This window comes from Carcharhinus amblyrhynchos, chromosome 4 (genome assembly GCF_965287045.1).
Source record: "Carcharhinus amblyrhynchos chromosome 4, sCarAmb.v2.hapA, whole genome shotgun sequence".
NCBI lineage: Eukaryota > Metazoa > Chordata > Chondrichthyes > Carcharhiniformes > Carcharhinidae > Carcharhinus > Carcharhinus amblyrhynchos.
This window is the reverse complement of record NC_137327.1, coordinates 2878379-2902511: the sequence shown is the minus strand read 5'-3', so window position 1 is coordinate 2902511 and position 24133 is coordinate 2878379. Positions and strand designations below refer to the sequence as shown.

At 46.3% G+C, this 24133-nt stretch overlaps 1 protein-coding gene across 1 annotated transcript in view; it reads left to right on the top strand.

Moving 5' to 3' along the window:
* The first annotated feature begins 1008 nt into the window (after positions 1-1008).
* Positions 1009-24133, top strand: part of LOC145341730 (cocaine esterase-like) — a 24342-nt gene continuing 1217 nt past the window's right edge. The window contains exons 1-7 of the mRNA XM_080186591.1: positions 1009-1309; positions 6117-6321; positions 7860-8001; positions 11766-11899; positions 17115-17268; positions 20316-20420; positions 21947-22054. Coding sequence (XP_080042717.1) covers positions 1228-1309; positions 6117-6321; positions 7860-8001; positions 11766-11899; positions 17115-17268; positions 20316-20420; positions 21947-22054 — 930 coding nt within the window. The 5' untranslated portion in view covers positions 1009-1227. The remainder of the gene's footprint in view (positions 1310-6116; positions 6322-7859; positions 8002-11765; positions 11900-17114; positions 17269-20315; positions 20421-21946; positions 22055-24133) is intronic.

Below are 24133 nucleotides of genomic sequence, written 5' to 3'. Positions count from 1 at the left end.
AAGCCGTGGCGAAACTGGAATCAACTGGAATCAGGAGGCAAACTCTCCGCTGGTTGGACTCATACCTGGTTCAGAGGAAGATGGCTGTGGAAGGAGGATTGGAGGTCATGGTGATCTGACCAGTCCACTCATCCAACATGCAGACTTCGCTTTCGTCCACACAGGTTGTGAACAACTCTGCAGAGGGTGCAGAGGAGATTTACAAGGATGTTGCCTGGATTGGGAGGCATGCCTTAGGTTGAGGGAGCTGGGACTCTTCTCCCTGGAGGGACGAAGGTTGAGAGGCGACCTGATAGAGGTTTATAAGATGTTGAGAGGTATAGATAGGGTGGATTCTCGGAGGCTATTTCCCAGGGCTGAAATGGTCGCTACGAGAGGACACAGGTTTAAGGTGCTGGGGAGCAGGTACAGAGGAGATGTCAGGGGTAAGTTTTTCACTCAGAGGGTGGTGAGTGAGTGGAATCGGCTGCCGTCGGTGGTGGCGGAGGCGAACTCACTGGGGTCTTTTAAAAGACTTCTGGATGAGTACATGGGATCTAATGGCATTGGGAGTTACAGATAGTTCCATGGCTTGGTAGGTGTTGATGTGATCAGCGCAACTTGTGGCCTGTTTGTGCTGTAGTGTTCAAATCTGTTACACAATCACAAAGTTCTCCTCCACCCACTGTCTCCTCACTCCCTTTACCCAACCTCACTCATGGTCACGTCCTCCTGACCCTCTTTACACACTGGAAGAGGTGTGACTGCCTTCTGGATCAAAGGGTCCAGATATTTACCCCCCCCCCCCTGTGAATCTGGGGGTAACTCTGTGACTAACAGTGAGGGCTCTGTTTGTCTCTCAGACCCCCCCTCGATTGTGCTGGAGTTGGAACTGGCGAAGGAGCCGGACAATGATGTGATTGTGTCCCCAGGCTGCAGACTCTCAGCCAGGTTCAGGGGGAGCTGGGTCTGAGTGGCTGCACTTTATGGAGAGAATCTCAGTCTGTTCCTGTCCCAGTGAGAGTGGCCCGGGTTTTAACACTGCCTGAATAATTAAACTCTCTATTCTTTCCTTTCACCTTTGTTCTTTACAAAACTCTTGCGCAATTTAGCCGATTGGGGGACCGTCTCTGAACTTCCGCATCGATGGAGAGTTTCAGTGAGCAGCGGCTGGAGGTGGAACGATTGCGGCTTGTTCCCTGCCTCTGAGACAGACTCCGGGCGGTTGTACCAGTCTCCGGCTTGTTAATGGCCATGGACCCACTCTCCCGGGGCTGGCGGGCTCTCCTCCCGCTCCTGCTGCTGGCTTTGCCGCTGATGGGGGCGGCAGGTAAGTGAGGGTCTCCACACTGACTGCCCCACAGGGTGGGCTGGGCTTGGGGGGGAGAGACGGCAGATCAGCAAAGAGTGCATCCCATTCCACACAGCTCAGAGCTGGCATTGCAAATCCCACTCCCAGTCCCTCCATTCATTGTCTGGCATAGAACATAAGAACATAAGAAATAGGAGCAGGAGTAGGCCATCTAGCCCTTCGAGCCTGCCCCGCCATTCAATAAGATCATGGCTGATCTGTCGTGGCTCAGTTCCACTTTCCCGCCCTCTCCCCATAACCCTTAATCCCCTCTCTTATCAAAAACCCATCAACCCGCATCTTAAAAATATTTAGCGAGGCAGCCTCCACCACTTCAACGGGCAGAGAATTCCAGAGATTCACCACCCTTTGAGTGAAGAAGTTCCTCCTCAACTCTGTTCTAAACCGCCCCCCCCCCCTTTATCTTGAGGCTGTGCCCCCTAGTCCTACTGTCCTTTCTGAGCGGGAAGAGTCTCTCCACCTCTATCCTATCCATCCCATTCATCATCTTATACGTCTCAATGAGATCTCCCCTCATTCTTCTAAACTCTAACGAGTACAAGCCCAGTTTATTCAGCCTCTCCTCATAGCTCAACCCCCTCAACTCCGGTATCAGCCTAGTAAACCTCCTCTGCACTCCCTCCAAGGCCAAAATATCCTTGCGTAAGTGCGGCGCCCAAAACTGCACACAGTACTCCAGCTGCGGCCTCACCAATGCCCTATACAGCTGCAGCAAGACCTCCCTACTTTTATATTCAATCCCCCTCACTATGAAGGCCAGCATCCCATTCGCCTTCCTGACCACCTGCTGCACCTGCAGGCTGGGTTTTTGCGACTCATGCACAAGGACCCCGAGGTCCCTCTGCACCGTCGCCTGCTGCAGTTTTTCTCCACGTAAGTAATAATCCTTCCTACCATTATTCCTACCAAAGTGGACCACCTCGCACTTGCCAACATTAAACATTGGGCGAGTGCTGTGGATGCAGCCTCAGTGAATTGCTGTGATACATCTTATAGATGGCACACACGGCTGCCACGATGCACTGGTAATGGAGGGAGTGAATGCTTGTGGAAAGGCTGCCAACTAAGTGGGCTGCTTTGTTCTGGATTGTGTCAAAGTGCTACAAGAGGTGCAGGAACAGAGGGGCCTCAGTGTACGTACATAAGTCATTGAAGATGGCAGAGCATGTTAAGCAAGTAATTAATAAGGTATATTGTATCTTAACTTTTATTCACAAGGCCATTGAATACAAGAGTAAGGAGGTCATGTTGAACTTTTATAAGACAGTCGTTCATCTGGAGATTAAATCTTATGAATCTCCTCTGTACTGTGTCCAATTCTGGACACCATGCTTGAGGAAGGATGTGAGGCGTTGGAGAGAGTATTTACGTGATTCACAGGAATGACTTCGGGGTAAAGAGCTGGAGCTGTGAGGATAAATGGGAGAAGTTTTCCTTGGAGAAAAGAAGGCTGAAAGGAGACTTGATGGAGATATTCCAAATCCTGAGACATATGGACAGGGGAAATAGTGAGAAACTATTCCCTGCAAGTACTGGAGAGCAGAGATCCAGAATAATGGGCAAAAAGAGTAAAAGAGATGCGAGGAAAGGCTTTTGCTTGGAGCCTGGAACCAGTTTCTGGAGAGGGAGGTGGAGGCAGGTTCAATCGAGGTATTCAGGAAGGAACTGGATTGTTATCTGTAAAGAAAAATGTGCAAGGTTACAGAGGCGATGGGGGGGAGCGGCTGGGACTGGGTCAAATGGCCTTTCAACAAGCCAGTGCAGACTCGGGCTGAATGAACATAAGAACATAAGAAATAGGAGCAGGAGTAGGCCATCCAGCCCTTCGAGCCTGCCCCGCCATTCAATAACATCATGGCTGATCTGAAGTGGATCAGTTCCACTTTCCCGCTTTCTCCCCATAACCCTTAATCCCCTGTCTATCAGAAACCTATCTACCCGTGACTTAAATATATTTAGCGAGGTAGCCTCCACCACTTCAACGGGCAGAGAATTCCAGAGATTCACCACCCTTTGAGTGAAGAAGTTCCTCCTCAACTCCGATCTAAACTGCACACCTCCCCCGCCTTATTTTGAGGCTGTGCCCCCTAGTCCTGCTGTCCTTTCTAAGTGGGAAGAATCTCTCTACCTCTACCCTAACTAGCCCCTTCGTTATCTTGTAAGTCTCTATGAGATCCCCACTGGCCTCACTGTGTGCTGTAATGACAGTGTTCATGATGATGTGACTATGAGATCATTAACTTACCTCAGGATTAATTTTATTGCCAATGCTGCAATCTGTTTCTGACCCATGTACGCTTCTTGAAGAGTTGGAATCTGAGATTGTGATAATGGCTTTGATCTTATCAGCATTACTGTTTGGAATGTTACAATTCTGCTCTTCTCTGAAAGTCTCCTCGCTGTTGAAAAATGCTGTCACCATGTTACCCTTTGGCCCGGTTCTTATTTTTTATTCTTTCGTGGATCATGGACGTCACTGGCTGGCCAGCATTTATTGCCCATCCATAGTTGCCCTTGAGAAGGTGGTGGTGAGCTGCCTTCTGTAACCGTGGCAGTCCATGTGCTGTGGGGTTGACCCACAATGCCACTGGGGAGACAATTCCAGTTCTTATTATAAAATGCAGAGTCAGTTTCCACCTGGGCTTTATCCAAGTTACTGTGTCTCTGTTCAAAGGGCAAAGTTCATTATTGCAGAACTCACAAACACAACAAAACAGTTACAAATACTGGAAAACTGAAATGACAATTGAAAAAGGAAGACACTCAATACTTGGGATTAGAAAAGACAGGTTCTGGTGATGTCAGTGTATTTCAGGATGTTTTGTGTTAATCAGAATGAGGGTTTGGAGATGAACATCAAAGTTTGGAAAAGCAGAGGGAGGGAGAGAAGATGAGAAAAAGTATAATTTATAGAGTCTTTAGCGACCTCAAGACATCACAAAGCATTTTACACGCAAGTTAGATCAAGTCCAGTTACTATTGTAGGAAATGCAGCAGTCAGTTATAGTGAAGAAAGCCCAACAATGCCTCTACTTTCTCAGGAAGCCAAAGAAAAACAGCACGTCCGCCATGATTCCCACCAGCTTTTACAGATGCCCCATAGAAAGCATTCTTTCTGGTTGTATCACAGCTTGGTATGGGCTCCTGTTCTTCCCAAGACCACAACAAACTACAAAGGGTTGTGAATGTAGCCCAATCCATCACACAAACCAGCCTCCCATCCATTGACTCTGGTTACACTTCCTGCTGCCTCGGCAAAGCAGCCAGCATAATCAAGGACCACACACACCCCGGACATTCTCTCTTCCACCTTCTTCCAGAGGAAAAAGATACAAAAGTCTGAAAGCGCATACCAGCTGACTCAAGAACAGATTTTTGAATGGCCCTAGTGTATCTTTCTTACACCATATCTGTATTTGCATCACTATGTTCTGCATCCTCTCCTTTCCTTCTCTATGTAAGATATGTTTTGTCTGTATAGTGACTGAGGGATCTAGGGTTGTTTTCGTTGGGAAGAAGGCGGCTAAGAGGGGATCTTATTGAAACATATAAGATGATTAGGGGTTTAGATAGGGTGGATAGTGATAGCCTTTTTCCTCGGATGGAGAAAGCTAGCACGAGGGGGCATGACTTTAAATTAAGGGGGGGTAGCTACAGGACGGATGTCAGGGGTAGGTTCTTTACCCAGCGGGTGGTGAGGGATTGGAATGCCCTGCCTGCTGCAGTTGTAGATGCGTCTAGTTTGGGGGCGTTTAAGAGATCTCTGGATAGGTTTATGGACGAAAAGGGATTGGTATAGGCTAGTGGGTCATTGTTTTTGTAACTGGTCGGCGCAACATCGTGGGCCGAAGGGCCTGTTCTGCGCTGTAATGTTCTATGTTCTATGTTCTATGTTCTATGCCCTTCTTCACCCAAAAGATTGTGAATCTGTGGAATTCCCTGTCCAGTGAAGCAGTTGATGCTCCCTCATTGAATGTTTTTAAGGCAAGGATAGAGACATTTTTGAACAGTAAAGGAATTAAGGGTTATGGTGAGCGGGGAGTAAGTGGAGCTGAGTCCGTGAAAAGATCAGCCATGATCTTATTGAATGGCGGAGCAGGCTGGGGAGGGGCCAGATGGCCGACTCCTGCTCTTAGTTCTTATGTCCAAGAAACAATACTTTTCACTGTATCCCAATACATATGACAATAATAAACCAAATCAAAATCAAATCAATCTGCAAATAGCAAGCTCCCACATAAATTTTCTTTTTAATTTGTTCAGGGGATGAGGTTTTCTCTGATTGGGTCAGCATTTATTGCTCATCGCTAATTGCCCTTGAACTAAGTGTATTTCAGAGGATATTTAAGAATCAACCACATTGCTGTGGATCTGGAGTCACATGTAGGTCAGACCAGATAAGGACGGCAGATTTCCGTCCCTAAAGGACATTAGTGAATTGGTTTTTACAACAATCAACAATGGTTTCCTGGTTATCATTAGACTTTTAATTCCAGATTTTGTCCTCAGATCTTTCACATACACCTGATGTGGGCAGGCAGGATCTGGGTTTGGCATCGCATCTGGAAGATGGCACCTCTGGCAGTGCCACACTCCTGCACTGGTCTATCAACCTATTTTGTGTGCTCTAGTCTCTGAAATGGGATCTTGGACCCACAATATTTGGACACAGAGAGACTAATACAGGCCAGTGAGCAACAAGCCGAGAAAGGAAAGTGGTTGAGAAACTGAAATCTGTGCCAGTGACGTATCATTTTACTTTCAGAAAGCAATGAAGAGCCTCCAATCGTGGTCACAAAGTATGGGATGCTGGAGGGGAAGAGGGTGTCTGTGAAACGGACTGATAAACCCATCTACAGCTATTTCTCCATCCCATTTGCAAAGCCACCAGTCGGTCCCTTGAGGTTCCGTGCACCCCAACCTGCAGAGGCATGGACTGGAATTAGACAAGCAACCAAACTACAAGCTGGGTAAGAATGGGTTTATGAGCAATGCTTGACATCATTCCTGGATGATAATCATGTGATTTCCTGCCTTCAACTGCTCCCCTCCCACATGCTTTCCATTGGCCATTTGACACGTTTGTCCTCCTGACATCCAGCCAATCAGAAAATGAACAGCATTTTCGTTGCCCAATGGGTTGATTCCTGGCTGTCTACTAAATAGTCTTTATTCTCTAATAATGTTACAACTAAGAGATCCATGGAATCCATATTACAGGAGGGATGTGAGAGCACTGGAAAGGGTGCAGAGGAGATTTGCCAGGGTGTTACCTGGTCTGGAGAGTTTTAGTTATGAAGAGAGATTGGATGCACTGGGATTGTTTTCCTTGTAAGAAGTCTGACAACACCAGGTTTAAGTCCAACCGATTTATTTGATAGTAAACTCGCCTTGGAGCAGAGAAGATATGAATGAGATATATAAAATTATGAGGGGCTTAGACAGAGTAGACAGGAAGAATATTTCCCTTTGGTGGGGGGTTCATCCACCAGGAGCCATAGATTTTAGGTAAGGAGCTGGAGCTTGAGAGGGGATGTAAAAGGGAATACTTTTTCATACAGAGGATGATGGGAGACTGGAACTGTCTGCCTGAAAGCAGGTCTGCCTGGGGGAGGTAGAGACAGAATTGTTGAGCAGAAACTGATAGCCAAGTTCCACGCGCATGAAAATGGCCTCAATCGGGATCTTGGATTCATGTCAGACTGCATGTAACCCCCACCATTTGGTCTGAGCTTGCAAAATCCAACTAACTGTCCTGGCTTGAGACAATTCACACCTCTTTAACTTGTGATTATCCTTCTCTCCATTCACATTGTCTGCACCTGTAAAGACTTGATTAGCTGAAAAGACTTGCATTTCAACCATTATCTTGCAATTGTGTCTCTGTCTAATTTTGCCGTGTTTGTGAAACCGGCCTCTCCACTCACCCGATGAAGGAGCAGCACTCCAAAAGCTTGTGATTCCAAATAAACTTGTTGGACTTTAACCTGGCATTGTGAGACTTCTTACTATGCCCACGCCAATCCAACACCGGCATCTCCACATCAAAGCTCTAGTGGATTATGATCCGAACCAATTTAGTCTCTCTTCATATGACAGACCTGCCATCCCAGGAATCAGCCTGGTAAACCTTTACTGGACTCCCTCTATGGCAAGGAGATCCTTCCTCAGATAAGGACACCAAAACTACACATAATACTCCAGGTGTGGCCTTACCAACGTTGTGTATAATTGCAGCAAAGCATCCCTATCCCTATGCTCAAATTCTCTCGCTATGAAGGCCAACATACCATTTGCTTTTTACTGCCTGCTGTACCTGCACACTTACTTTCAGCGATTGATGCACAAGGACTCCAAGGTCTCACTGAGTATCCACCTCTCTCAATTTACACCCATTCAAGAGCTAATCTGTCTTCCTATTATTGCTACCATTTATCCACATTACACTGCACTTACCGTCTCATGTTTCAGAATGTACTTCCATCAAATCTGTTTGACTCTTCCCCAGGTGCCTACAAGATACAAGTTCACTGAAGGCTTTCATGGACCTGGTTAAATTAGAGCTTTATTCCTTAACATACAGAGAGGATTGCTTGTACTTGAATGTGCACACACCCGTTAGACCAAAGGACACAAAGACAAAACTTTCTGTAAGTAACCTGTTGGTTTTTACTGTTCTGGACCAATGAGGAACAATTACCGGCCGACAACATGGGCCTTTCGATTAGAGATTCTCTGCTACCTTGTGACATGCACTGCAGGAATAGAGAGTGATGATCACCGCACGCACAGAGCTCCTCATTGTGGGCTAGCTGTGGTTGGTTTCAATGTCATTCCGTTTCCATTAGGAAGGAGAAATCTGCCGGCATTTCCACTCCTTGAGGCTATAGTGTGAGCCATGGCTGAGTGGGCCACCTCTTTGCTTCTTTGTCAGATGAAGTTTTTCATCTTGTACTCATCAGGATAAAGACAGGAATGCCAAATTGTAAACAGTCATGACAATTCATCCAATAGACAATAAAGGGGTTGAGTAATTGGCCAATGGCGAAAACAACAGGGAGCTATTGGCTCCCCAAGCTCCCCTATAATTCAGAAAAAGATGCGAGGTTTGAATATATTTCTTCCCCTATATTGACTGGGACTCACATAGTGTTAGAGGGGTGAATGGGGCAGAGTTTGTAAGGAGCATCCAGGACGATTTCTTGAAACAGTATGTAGATAGTCCAACTAGGGAAAGGGCCATACTGGACCTGGTATTGGGGAATGAGCCCGGCCAGGTGGTCGAAGTTTTACTAGGGGAGCAGTTCGGGAACAGTGACCACAATTCAGTAAGCGTTAAGGTACTGATGGATAAAGATAAGTGTAGTCCTCAAGTTAAGCTGCTAAACTGGGGGGAAGGCTAATTACAACAATATGAAGCAGGAACTGAAGAATGTAGATTGGGGGCAGATGTTTGAGGGCAAATCAACATCTGGCATGTGGGAGGCTTTCAAGTGTAAGTTGATAGGGATTCAGGACATTCCTGTAAGGATGAAGGATAAGTGTGGCAAGTTTCGGGAACCTTGGATAACGAGAGATAATGTGAGCCTAGTCAAAGAGAAAAAGGAAGCATTTGTCAAAGATAGGAGGCTGAGAATACGCAAAGCAAGTGTGGAATACAAGGAAAGTAGAAAGAAACTTAAGCAAGGGCTAAGGAGGGCTCAAAGAGATCACGAAAAGTTATTGGCCAGAAGGATTAAGGAAAATCCCAAGACTTTATATATATATATATATATATATAAAGAGCAAGAGCGTAGCCAGGGAGAGGGTTGGCCCACTCAAGGACAAGGGAGGAAATCTATGCGTGGAGCCAGAGGAAATGGGTGAGGTATTAAACAAGTACTTTGCATCAATATTTACCAGAGAGAAGGACTTAAGAACATAAGAACATAAGAAATAGGAGCAGGAGTAGGCCATCTAGCCCTTCGAGCCTGCCCCGCCATTCAGTAAGATCATGGCTGATCTGTTGTAGCTCAGTTCCACTTTCCCGCCCTCTCCCCATAACCCTTAATCCCCTCTCTTATCAAGAACCCATCAACCCGCTTCTTAAAAATATTTAGCGAGGCAGCCTCCACCACTTCAACGGGCAGAGAATTCCAGAGATTCACTACCCTTTGAGTGAAGAAGTTCCTCCTCAACTCCGTTCTAAACCGCCTCCCCCTTATCTTGAGGCTGTGCCCCCTAGTCCTACTGTCTTTTTTGAGCGGGAAGAGTCTCTCCACCTCTATCCTATCCATCCCATTCATCATCTTATACGTCTCAATGAGATCTCCCCTCATTCTTCTAAACTCTAACGAGTACAAGCCTAGTTTATTCAGCCTCTCCTCATAGCTCAATCCCCTCAACTCCGGTATCAGCCTAGTAAACCTCCTCTGCACTCCCTCCAGGGCCAAAATATCCTTGCGCAGGTGCGGCGCCCAAAACTGCACACAGTACTCCAGCTGCGGCCTCACCAATGCCCTATACAGCTGCAGCATGGTGAATGATGAGTCTGGGAAAGGATGTGTAGATAAATTGAGTCATGTTGAGATCAAAAAGAAGGAGGTATTGGGGTTCTAGAGAAACATTAAAGTAGACAAGTCCCCAAGACATGATGGGATATACCCCGAATACTGAGAGAGGCAAGGGAGGAAATTGTTGGGGCCTTGAGAGAAATCTTTGTACCCTCACTGGCTACAGGAGAGGTCCCAGAGGATTGGAGAATAGCCAATGTTGTTCCTTTGTTTATGAAAGGTAGCAAGAATAATCCAGATAATTGCAGGTCGGTGAGCCTTACATCAGTGGTAGGGAAATTATTGGAGAGGATTCTTCGAGACAGGATTTATTCCCACTTGGAAAGAAGTGGACGTATTAATGAGAGGCGACATGGTTTTGTGAAGGGGAGGTCGTGTCTCATGAACTTGATTGAGTTTTTTGAAAAAGTGGCAAAGTTGATTGATGAGGGGAGGGCAGTGGATGTTGTCTACATGGACTTCAGTAAGGCCTTTGACAAGGCCCCTCATAGCAGATTGGTACAGAAGATGAAGTCACATGGGATCAGACGTGAGCTGGCAAGGTGGGTACAAAACTGGATGGGTCATAGAAGACAGAGGGTAGCAGTGGAAGGGTGCGTTTCTGAATGGAGGGCTGTGATAAGTGGTATTCCTCAGGGATCAGTGCTGGGACCTTTGCTGTTTGTAATATATATAAACGATTTGGAGGAAAATGTAACTAGTTTGATTAGTAAATTTGCAGATAACATGAAGTTTGGTGGATTTGCGGATAGCGATGAGGACCATCAGAGGATACAGCAGGATAGAGATCAGTTGGAGACTTGGGCGGGGAGATGGCAGATGGAGGTTAATCCAGACAAATATGATTTTGGAAGGTTTAATAAATATAGGAAATATACAGTAAATGTCAGAACCCTTAAAAGTATTGATAGGCAGAGGGATCTGGGTGTACAGGTACACAGGGCACTGAAAGTGGCAATGCAGGTGGAGAAGGTAGTCAAGAAAGCATACGGCATGCTTGCCTTCATCGGCCGGGGCACTGAGTTTAAAACTTGGCAAGTCTTGTTGCAGCTTTGTAGAACCTTAGTGAGGCCACTGTTGGAATATAGTGTTCAATTCTGGTTGCCACACTACCAGAAAAATGTTGAGACCTTGGAGAGGGTACAGAAAAGATTTATGAGGATGTTACCCTGGTATGGAGGGCATTAGCTACAAGGAGAGGTTAGAGAAACTTGGTTTGTTCTCACTGGAACGACGGAGGTTGAGGGGGAGACCTGATAGAAGTCTACAAGATTATGAGAGGCATGGACAGAGTGGATAGTCAGAAGCTTTGTCCCAGGGTCAAAGAGTCAATTACCAGGGGGCATAGGTTTAAGGTGTGAGGGGCAAGGCTTAAAGTAGATCTATGAAGCAAGTACTTTATACAATGCTGAACCTGGTGTGAGACTTCTTACGATGCTTACAGTGCCGGTATCTCCACATCGTAATTGTGTGGGGCAGATTTCCATATTTTATTCCCGAAAGATCTCTGATTGCAATAGATTTCTCTTCTCAGAATGGTTACTTTGCAAATCCTAGCACAATACTTTGTAGGGAAAAGTATGGGGATGGAGGCAGTACAAACAGCTGTTTAGTAGCCTTGTAGTGCAGTGTTCTGGTCTCTGATCTGTGTGGCTTAGTAAACAGTCCTTAAAGTCCTACTGGCTGTATATTCCAGAGGAATTCAATAAATCCGTGCCTGCAGTAGACAACTCACCTGAACCACTTCCTCTCCACATTGATTTAAAGGTGGGACAGGTATAAAGGAGTCAGTCCTCTCAGCCCATTCACCCAGATCCCAGACAGCTATCCGGATTCTGACCACATCCCATTTCATCCATCAGGTTATGGTCTGGATCCATGGTGGTGGATTCCACATAGGAGACTCATATATCTATAATGGAGCTCCACTTGCAGCTTACGAGGATGTGGTAGTGGTGGTAATCCAGTATCGATTGGGAATTCTGGGATTCCTCAGGTAAGTGAAAATTTAGAAACATAAAAATACTGTGTCCTTGCCAACCGGAAAACAAGCTCTTCCATCTCATCCCACTTGCCAGCTCTTGGTTTGTAGCTTTGTCAGTTACGCTACTTCAAACATTTCCAAGCATCAGACAACAGGTTCCAGACCCCCACTGGGTGAAATAAGTTCTCCTCAACACCCCTTTAATCCAGCAGTTCATCATCTGAACTCTTTGCCTCCTGGTTAGCAAGAATAATCCAGGGAATTACAGGCCGGTGAGCCTTACATCAGCAGTAGGGAAATTATTGGAGAGGATTGTTCGAGACAGGATTTATTCCCACTTGGAAAGAAGTGGACGTATTAATGAGAGGCGACATGGTTTTGTGAAGGGGAGGTCGTGTCTCATGAACTTGATTGAGTTTTTTGAAAAAGTGGCAAAGATGATTGATGAGGGGAGGGCGGTGGATGTTGTCTACATGGACTTCAGTAAGGCCTTTGACAAAGTCCCTCATGGCAGACTGGTGCAGAAGGTGAAGTCACATGGGATCAGACGTGAGCTGGCAAGGTGGATACAAAACTGGATGGGTCATAGAAGACAGAGGGCAGCAGTGGAAGGGTGCATTTCTGAATGGAGGGCTGTGACAAGTGGCATTCCTCATTAATCTTTGACTCCTGCGCTAAAGGAAATCCACTCGATTCAGATCCCTCCAGGTTCAGTTGTCATGCCCCAAGAGGGCGTTGACAAAGGCTTAATTGGAGTGGTCGATGTTGAGTTTTAGCAAAATGCTGCAGTGGTTTGCCGTTTCCTTCTGGAGAATGGGAGAATTTCCTTGGTAGCCACAGCCAGTCTTCCCCCTCAGGCACACTGCAATTACAGACCGGTTAGCCTAACATCAGTCGGAGGGAGAATGCTGGAGTTTCTTACAAAGGATGTGATAAAAGGACACTTAAAAAATACCAACAGGATTAGACAAAGTCAACGTGGATTTAAGAAAGGGAAATAATGCTTGCCAAAACCATTGGAGTCTTTTTGAGGGTGTAACGGGGTGAATAGATAAGGGTGAACCAGTGGATGTGGTGTATTTAGATTTTCAGAAAGCTTTTGATAAAGTCCTACATAAGAGGTTATTGTGCTAAATTAAAGCACATGGGAATGGGTTTAATATATTGGCAAGGATTGAAAATTGGTGAGCAGACAGGAAACAGAAAGTAGGAATAAATGGGTCTGTTTTGGATGTGGAGATGCTGGCGTTGGACTGGGGTGGGCACAATAAGTAGTCATAAGAACATAAGAACATAAGAAATAGGAGCAGGAGTAGGCCATCTAGCCCTTCGAGCCTGCCCCGCCATTCAATAAGATCATGGCTGATCTGTCGTGGCTCAGTTCCACTTTCCCGCCCTCTCCCCATAACCCTTAATCCCCTCTCTTATCAAAAACCCATCAACCCGCTTCTTAAAAATATTTAGCGAGGCAGCCTCCACCACTTCAACGGGCAGAGAATTCCAGAGATTCACCACCCTTTGAGTGAAGAAGTTCCTCCTCAACTCCGTTCTAAACCGCCCCCCCTTTATCTTGAGGCTGTGCCCCCTAGTCCTACTGTCTTTTTTGAGCGGGAAGAGTCTCTCCACCTCTATCCTATCCATCCCATTCATCATCTTATACGTCTTAATGAGATCTCCCCTCATTCTTCTAAACTCTAACGAGTACAAGCCTAGTTTATTCAGCCTCTCCTCATAGCTCAACCCCCTCAACTCCGGTATCAGCCTAGTAAACCTCCTCTGCACTCCCTCCAAGGCCAAAATATCTTTGCGCAGGTGCGGCGCCCAAAACTGCACACAGTACTCCAGCTGCGGCCTCACCAATGCCCTATACAGCCGCAGCAAGACCTCCCTACTTTTATATTCAATCCCCCTCACTAGTCTCACAACACCAGGTTAAAGTCCAACAGATTGATTTGGTAAAACAAGCTTTCAAAGTCTTGCTCCCTCATCAAGTAAGTCTTTTTTGGAATGGCGGGTATGGTTGAGGGGGTCTCACAGGGATCAGTGCATGGGGCCCAGCTGTTCATAAAATACATCAATGATTTGAATCAGGGAACCAAAAGTAATAGTTCCAAGTTTGCTGATGACAAGAAACCTATTGAGAATGTGAGTGGCGAGGAGGTTGTTAAGAGGCTGCAAGGTGATGTAGACAAGTTGAATGAGTGGGCAAATACATGGCAGATGCAATATAATTGGATAAATGTGAAGTTATCCACTTCAATAAGAAAAACAGAATGGCAGAATGATTACAGATTGAGAAATGTTGATATGTAAAGGGACCTGGGAGTCCTTGTGTACCAGTCACTAACAGCAAGCATGCAGGTACCATAAACAACAAGGCAAATGGTATGTTGGCCTTCATTGCAAGAGCACTTGAGTAGAGAAGCAAGAATGTCTTACTGAATCTGTACAAGGCCTGTGAGAATATTGAGTGCAGTTTTAGTCTCTTTACCTTTGAAATGATATACTTGCCAGAGGAGGTGTAGCAGTAGTTCACCAGACTGGCAGAACTGTACAGACTGGATATGGGAGGATAATGTTCCCTCTGGCTTGTGGGAGGCAGGGTTTAGACAAGGAAGAACAGTCACAAGATACAGAGTAGACCATTTAGGACTGGGATGTGGAGAAATGCCTTCATTCAAAGGATGGTGAAGCTGTGGAATTCTCTACCATAGAAAGCTGTAGAGGCCGAGTCTTTGATTTGATTTGATTTGTTATTGTCACATGTATTAACACACAGTGAAAAGTATTGTTTCTTGCGCACTATACAGACAAAGCATACCGTTCATAGAGAAGGGAAGGAGAGGGTGCAGAATGTAGTGTTACAGTCATAGTTAGAGTGTAGAGAAAGATCAACTTAGTGCGAGACAGGTCCATTCAAAAGTCTGGCAGCAGCAGGGAAGCAGCTGTTCTTGAGTCAGTTGGTACGGGACCTCAAACATTTGTATTTTTTCCCAGTGGAAAAATGTGGAAGAGAGAATGTCCAGGGTGTGTGTGGTCCTTGATTATACTGGCTGCTTTCCTGAGGCAGTGGGAAGTGTAGACAGAGTCAATGGATGGGAGGCTGGTTTGTGTGATGGACTGGGCTACAGTCACAACCTTTTGTAGTTCCTTGCGGTCTTGGTCAGAGCAGGAGCCCATACCAAGCTGCGATACAACCAGAAAGAATGCTTTCTACGGCACGTTGGTAAATGTTGGTGAGGGTCGTAGCTGACATGCTGAATTTAACATAAGAATGTAAGAACTAGGAGTAGGGAGTTGGCCGTCTGGTCCCTCGAGCCTGCTCCACCATTCAATAAGATCATGGCTGACTTTTCATGGACTCAGCTCCACTTACCCACTCGCTCACCGTAGCCCTGTTCAAAAACGTATCTATCCTTGCCTTAAGAACATTCAATGAGGGAGCCTCAACTGTTACACTGGGCAGGGAATTCACAGATTCACAACCCTTTGTGTGAAGAAGTTCCTCCTCAACTCAGTCCTAAATCTGCTCCCCCTTATTTTGAGGCTATGCCCCCTAGTTCTAGTTTCACCCACCAGTGGAAACAACTTCCCTGCTTCTATCTTATCTACTTCCTTCATAATCTTATATGTTTCTATAAGATCCCCACCTCATTCTTCTGAATTCCAATGAGAATAGTCCCAGTCTACTCAGTCTCTCCTCATAATCCAACCCTCTCAACTCTGGAATCAACCTAGTGAGTCTCCTCTGCACCCCCTCCGGTGCCAGTATATCCTTTCTCAAGTAAGGAGATCAAAACTGTACACAGTACTCCAAGTGTGGCCTCACCAGCACCTTATACAGCTACAACATAACCTCACTGTTTTTAAACTGCATCCCTCTGGCAATGAAGGATAAAATCCCATTTGCCTTCTTAATTATCTGCTGTACCTGCAAACCAACTCCTTGAGATTCCTGCACAAGGACACCCAGGTCCCTCTGCACAGCAGCACGCTGCAATTTTTTACCATTTAAATAATAGTCCATTTTGCTGTTATTCCTATTAAAATGGATGACCTCACATTTACCAACATTTTACTCCATCTGCCAGGCCCTGGCCTACCCACTCAGACTGTCTATATCCCTTTGTAGACTTTCAGCGTCCTCTGCATACTTTGCTCTGCCACCCATCTTAGTGTCATCTGCAAGTTTTGACTCACTATATTTGGTCCCCAACTCCAAATCATCTACGTAAATCATAAACAATTGCTGTCCCAACCCTGATCCCTCAGGCACACCACTAGTCACTGATCGCCAACCAGAAAAACACCCATTTATCCCCACTGTTTGCTTTCTGTTAGTTAACCAATCCTCTATCCATGCTAATTACATTACCCGTAATACTGTGCACCTTTATTTCTTTAGCATGCTGAGAAAGTAGAGGCATTGGTGGGCTTTCTTAACTGTAGTGTTGGCATGGGGGCACCAGGACAGATTGCTGGTGATCTGGACACCTAGAAACTTAGGTGAATACATGGGGTTATGGGCATAGGGCCTGGGTGAGATTGTTGTCGGTGCAGGCTCGATGGGCTGAATGGCCTCCTTCTGCACTGTAGGGATTCTATGACTGTAATTTGAGCTCGCCCAATCTTACTTCGTAGATCAAATTCTCCATCCTTGGCAACATAAGAAATAACAGCAGCAGTGGACCAATCAGCCCCTCGATTCTGCCCTGCCATTTGATACAATCATGGCTGATTTTCTCCCTGAACTCCACTTACCCGCGTGTTCCCCATTTCTACTGATTCACTGAGAGACAAACAAAACCTGTCAATCTCAGCCTTAAATATATTCAACAATGGAACATTCACAACTCCATGGGGCAGAGAATTCCAGAGGTTCACAACTCTCTGAGTGAACCTCTCATCTCAGTCCTAAAAGATTGGCCCTGAGGTTGTGTCCCTGTGTTTCCGACCCCCCCAGTAGAGGAAACAATCTCTCAGCTTCCTCCCCTTGTTGCTCCCACACTCAACTATTCCAGTGAGCTCCTGACTGATCTCCGAGCAGGCACCCTCTGTCAATGTTAGCTGATCCGATACCCTGCTGCATGCTTTTAACCTCCTCTGACCTTGTGTAAAGTTGTTTGATACGCTGGCACATTTCCCTATGTTAATGACGCTGAGTAAATGGGAGCTGTTGATGCTACAGGTCTGACCCAGTAATGTCCACTTGTCATTCTACCTTCAGCACAGGGGATGAGCACCTACCAGGAAACCTGGGCTTGCTGGATCAGGTTGCAGCACTGAAGTGGGTTCAAGAAAACATTGAGAACTTTGGAGGTGATCCAGGCTCCGTGACCATATTTGGAGAATCAGCTGGTTCAATTAGTGTCGCGTTGCACGTACGTTGTTGGTCTTTATTTCCGACATTCTCTCTCGTGGCTTCAAAGTGTTGAGATGTTGATGCATTGATGTTAACCCAAATGTCCATTGGTCACCGTCAAGGTAAAGACAATGGAGCAACGGTGGGCATTTGGTCATCGTCTGCGTGGAGTTTGCACATTCTCCCCATGTCTGCATGGGATTCCTCCGGGTGCTCCAGTTTCCTCCCACAGTTCAAAGATGTGTAGGTTTAGTGGATTAGCAAAATAAGTACATGGGATTGCAGGCTAGGGCTTGGATGGGATGCTCTGCCAGAGCTGGTGCACACTCGATGGGTCGAATGGCCTCCTCCTGCACTGTAGGGATTCTGTGATTTCTGATCATCGTGGGAGAATTTAAAGCCACGGGTTTCTAATTGTGAGAGAAAAAGGCTCGTCCGCCCAGTTGATTGACATGAGCCTCTTCCTGGTCTCAGTATATCCTTCATTCGTTTTGCCATCATGTTTGCCATTGAAAGTATTTATCCTGTTCCTCTCGCCCACTCCTTCTGATGGTGGGTTCCACATCCTCACCACTCTGAGTTAAAGACACTTCCCCCAAACTCCCTACTGGGGTTATTAATGACCAGATTTAAGCCAGGATATAGAGATGAAGTTAAAAAAATCAATCTGTCGGAATTGAGAAAGATCTATTCCAGCAGTTTCAATAGCTGTTTGCTGACAGAATCCTGGGCGCTATCATTGTAACGTTAATAATATTTAGCTGCTTTCCAGTGGTGGGGCAATGGCTGTGTAAGATCAATATGGATTTTATTGACAACGTTATCAATGACTATTCATGGCTATTAACCTCTTTGCCGTGAGGTTATGAATACAAATGTTTATTTTTTATACAGGATTAGGTGGGCATTCATACAAGTGGTTTTTTTGGATAGTGAAGTCTGTAATGTTTGGAACTTTATTTTGTGGAATGTCGGCATCGTCCCTGTGTTCTGCCCGTGGTGGATTCTGGGGGGGGTGGGGATGGAGTGTGTCAGGAAAATGGGTGGTGGCTCAGAGGGCATGAGGCGGCATTTAGTTGGCACAGGGGCTATGGTTGGGCCATGAGTACAGGAACAGGAATGTTTTGATGCAATTACACAGAGCGTTGTTGAGGCCACACTTAGAGCATTGCGCGCAGTTTTGGTCTCCTGTTCTGAGAAAGGATCTCCTCGCTCTCGAGGGAGCGCAGAGGAGATTTACCAGGCCGATTCCGGGGATGATGGGACTGATGTATGGGGAGAGAGGTTGACTAGATTAGGATTGTTTTCACTGGAGTTCAGATGAATGAGAGGGGATCTCATAGAGGCTTATAAAATTCTATCAGGACTAAACAGGGTAGATGCAGGGAGGGTGTTCCCGATGGTGGAGGAGTCCCGAACCAGGGGTCATAGTCTGAGGATTCGGGATAGACCATTTAGGATGGAGGTGAGGAGACGTTTCTTCACCCAAAGAGTGGTGAGCCTGTGGAATTCATTACAAGACATTGAATGTATTCAAGAGGCAGCTTGTTTCTCTATAATCTGTGGGATAGCAAACTGCAAAGATTTACAACATACTAATTAAAAAGATTTCACCTCATCTCAGTCCTTAAAGTTTTTTTTATTCATTCATGGGGCATGGATGTCACTGGCTGGCCAGCATTTATTGCCCATCCCTAGTTGTCCTTGAATAAGTGGCTTGATAGGCTATTCTAGAGGGCAGTTGAGAATCAATCACATTGCGGTAGCTCTGGAGTCAAGTGTGGGCCAGACCGGGTAAGGACGGCAGATTTCCTTCCCTAAAGGACATCAGTGAACAAGATGGGTTTTTTTTGACAATCGACAATGGTTTCATGATCGCCAGTAGATTCTTAATTCCAGATATATTTTATTGAATTCAAATTCCACCATCTGCCGTGGCGGGATTCGAACTGGGGTCCCCAGAACATTAACTGAGTTTCTGGATTAATAACCAAGCAACATGGCCACATGGCCATCGTCTCCCTCAGTGTCTGAGGCCTTCTGCTGAGTGACTGCTTGTTCTAGATGCTGCAGTCAGGGTGAAGAAAGTGTTTCCTGATTACCTAAAAAACCGAACTCGAATGTTCAGACTGAGCGGGGGTTTTACAGCCTTGCTCGTCCCCAAACTGTAAAATCTCAGTCGAGGTCAACAGACCTTGCCATTGTCCCCCCCGCCCCGGGCCACTCCGATTCCCATGGCAGTCAGGGCAGTGAAATTCCTGCCTGTGTCTCTTTGTTCACGATTCCCCTACACTCGAAGAAGGAGTTTATTTGTGTCTATTCTATTAAATCCTTTTAAAGTTCTATGGACCTCAATTAGATTGCCCATTAATCTGCTGAATTCAAGGAAATACAAATCATTTTAATGTACCCAGTTCTCAGAATACATTCATGGTGTCATTTAGTATATCTCCCCTAAAGATCTGTTTTCCTGAGATGTTCCCAATTGCCCGGAAGAAGTCAGCCCAAGATTCTGTCCAACTGCAACATCACTTCTTCACATTGGTGCTCCAATCCATGGAGTTAATGTTTAACATTCCATTAGTCTCCTTGATCACTCGATCACCCAAGGGGAGTGGCACATTAGCACGGTGGTTAGCACTGCTGCTTCACAGCACCAGGGACCCGGGTTCGCTTCCTGGCTTGGGTCACTGTCTGAGTGGACTTTGCACATTCTCCCCATGTCTGTGTGGGTTTCCTCCAGGTGCTTCGATTTCCTCCCACATTCTGAAAGAAGTGCTGGTTAGGGTGCATTGACCCAAACAGGCACTGGGCTGTGGCGACAAGGGGAATCTCACAGTAACTTCATTGCAGTGTTAATGTTAGCCTTACTTGTGATGAATAAATAATCTTTAACTTTACCCTGGGAGGCAGCGAGGCCCCAGGTCCCCCCTACAGTTGAAACCTACAGCGCCGAGGTGGAAATTGGCTGAAGTTTACCATTGCAGAATGCCCCAGGTGAACCGGTTTAGGAAGAGGGAACTTTAGAGCCTAAGTTAACGGTCCTTCTCCTTGTTCTGTTTGCAGGTTGTTTCTCCTTTGTCCGCTGGCCTGTTCCACAAGGCGATATCAGAAAGTGGCAGCGCTACCTTTGGACCTATCTTCCCTTCAGAACCTAAACCAGCGGCAGTGGTGAGTTATTATTTATAAAAACTGCAGGAGATTTGATCAGTTTCACAGTGAGGGATTGCTACTTGGTTTAATAAACATAACAGTGCCAGATGATGTTCCCGCTAATTTAGGAGTGCATGGGCGTGGGCCTGGGGGGGCGGGGGGGGGGGGGGGGGGCAGGGGGGGTGGTGGTTTTATGTGTGGCCATTCACACGGGTCATTTGGAAAGGCAAACCCAAGTGCCGCCCACGTGTCATCTGTAACAAATTCCTGGAATCCACTCTCTCCAGATTCACGCAGTCACAGATCACAGGAATCCACTCTGTGTAGATTCATTCTGTAATAGGTCCTTGTAACCTACACTCTAGTGATTTCCACTGTAATGGATCCCTGAAATCTAGTCTGCTGATTCACATTGTAGCATATCAGCAGAATCCACAGCTGCAAAGTGTAACAGATCCTGTAATCCACTTTGTGCAGATTGATACTGGAGCAGAGCAATGGGATCCACTGTCTCTGCATTCATCCTTTAATTGATCTTTGGAATCCACACCCTTTAAATTAACACAATAACTGATCCATGTAATCCACACCTTACAGATTTGCACTGTAACAGATTCCTGAAATCCATTATCTATGGATTCACACTTTACCAGATTCTTGGAATCCACTCGATGAAGATTTACACCTTACCAGATCTCTGGAATCCACTCATTACTCGATCACCCTAGTGATGTAACATGCCCTGCTAAGCCCTGAATGTTGGGCACTGTAGCATGTGTGGACATTCTGATTGGCTATTGGACAGGCTGAAAAGTTTCCAAGACGCGTGAGCTGCCCTGGCGATAAACACGGAAGGAGTTCAAACCGGATCTCTGCAGCCTGTCCTTGTAAATTAACCCTTTAAACCCAGTTCTATTCTGATTAATCTGCACATCACCCAGCGAAAGGCCTCCTTCCTGAGGTGTGGACATAAGAATACTTAGATCACAAAACGGGGCCATTAGCGTGCAGGCTGGTTCTCTGTAGGTCAGCACCGTCCCCCACCACCACCACACCCCCCCACCCCTGCAAACCTTTTCTCTTCAGATAATTATTCCACTGCCTTTTAAAGGACATGATTGAATGTGCCCCCGCTGAACTCTCAGATTGGATCTTAAACAGAGCTTTCACACAACTGAAGCAGGACTCCTTCCTCTATCAACGCCAACCACCCCCACCCCAACTCTGAGATAAAGGCTAACATTTTATTAGTGTGAGCCTCAAGTACTCAGAGGGTAGTAAGGGCATGGAATGCCCTGCCTGCAGCAGTTGTGGACTCGCCAACTTTAAGGGCGTTCAAATGGTCAGTGGATAGGCATATGGATAACATTGGAATAGTTTAGGTTAGAGGGTCATTAGATTGGTTCCACTGGTCGGCTCAACATCGAGGGCCGAAGGGCCTGTACTGCGCTGGAATGTTCTATGTTCTATCTATGTTCTATGTTCAAGTGTGGGAAATAAATAGCTTGTCCATTCAGTATAGTAACTGCTACCTCAATTTACAGATGGTTGCCAACTTGGCTGGTTGTGACACTAACCATTCCCGGGAGATTGTCGATTGCCTGACAAAGATGTCTGAAGAGGAATTGATGAATATGCCCAAACTTAAAGAAGTATGGTGAAATCTGTTCTTTTATTTCTTCAAGTTGCACTCTCCTCGTTCTCAACACCCGCACCATCTCACGCACTCCTCCTCACTCTCCACCCTGTCAAAAATCAAGACTAGTTTTACTGTTGTATTCTGGGCTCACTGGGATAGTACAAAGGTGTCGAATGGACGGTAGTGAGTTGTAGGATGTTTCACACCACTGCATCAGGTCACCATGTACCCAGCTCACTCCAGCCACTTGGAAACTGTGGAATTCTTCCATTCCCGCCATCTCCCTCCTCCAGCTAGGTGTTGTTTTGCCTCCCCATCACCTTCCTCCTCGTACAGGCCATCACCGTGCCCTGCATTCATGCAATCCCTACGGTGCAGAAGGAGGCCATTTGGCCCACTGAGTCTGCATCAACCACAATCCAACCTCGGCCCTATTCCTGTAACCCCACATATTCACCCTGCTTGTCCCCACATGGTCAACCTACCCCGCGCATCTTTGGACTGTGGGAGGAAACCAGAGCTCCCGGAGGAAACCCATGCAGACATGGGGAGAACATGCAAACTCCACACAGACAGCGACCTGAGGCCAGAATGGAACCCCGTGCTGTGAGGCAGCAGCACGAACCATTCTGGGCGGGATTTTCCAGCCGTATTTGCCCCAAGGCCAGAAATTCCCGCCCAAGGTCAATGGACAAAGAACAAAGAAAATTCCAGCACAGGAACAGGCCCTTCGGCCCCTCCAAGCCTGTACCAACCATGCTGCCCGACTGAACTAAAACCCCCGACCCTTCCAGGGACCATATCCCTCTATTCCCACCCCATTCATGGATTTGTCCAGGCGCCCCTTAGAACTCACTACCATATCCGCTTCCACCACCTCCCCCAGCAGTGAGTTCCAGGCATCCACCACCCTCTGTGTAAAAAATCTGCCTTGTACATCTCCTTTAAACCTTGCCCCTCACACCTTAAACCTGTGCCCCCTATTAATTGATTCTTCCACCCTGGGAAAAAGCTTCTGACTATCCAGTCTGCCCAAGACTTTCATTATCTTGTAAACATCAACTTCCATCGTTCCAGTGAGAACAAACCAAGTTTCTCCAACCTCTCCTCATAGCTAATGCCCTCCATACCAGGCAACATCCTGGTAAATCTTTTCTGTACCCTCTCCAAAGCCTCCACATCCTTCTGGGAGAGTGGCGACCAGAATTGAACACTATATTCCAAGTGCGGCCTCACTAAGGTTCTATAAAACTGCAACATGACTTGCCAATGTTTAAACTCAGTGCCCCGGCCGATGAAGGCAAGCATGCCGTATGCCTTCTTGACTATCTTCTCCACCTGCATTGCCACTTTCAGTGACCTGTGTACCTGTACACCCAGATCCCTTTGCCTATCAATACTCTTAAGGGTTCTGCCATTTATTGTACATTTGCTATTTGTATTAGATCTTCCAAAATGCATTACCTCACATTTATCCAGATGAAACTCCATCTGCCATCTCCCCGCCCAAGTCTCCAACTGATCTCTATCCTGCTGCATCCTCTGATGGTCCTCATCGCTATCCGCAAATCCACCAGCCTTTGTGTCATCTGCAAACTTACCAATCAATCCAGTTACATTTTCCTCCTAATCATTTATATATATTACAAACAGCAAAGGTCCCAGCACTGATCCCTGAGGAACGCCACTTATCACAGCCCTCCATTCAGAAACGCACCCTTCCACTGCTACCCTCTGTCTTCTTTGACCGAGTCAGTTTTGTATCCACCTTGCCAGCTCACCTCCGATCCCATGCAGCTTCACCTTCTGCACCAGTCTGCCATGAGGGACCTTGTCAAAGGCCTTACTGAAGTCCATGTAGACAACATCCACTGCCCTACCCTCATCAATCATCTTCGTCACTTCCTCGAAAAACTCAATCAGATTCGTGAGACACGACCTCCCCTTCACAAAACCATGTTGCCTCTCACTAATACATCCACTTATTTCCAAGTGGGAATAAATCCTGTCTCAAAGAATCCTCTCCAATAATTTCCCTACCACTGGTTTAAGGCTCACCGGCCTGTGATCACCTGGATTATTCTTGCTACCT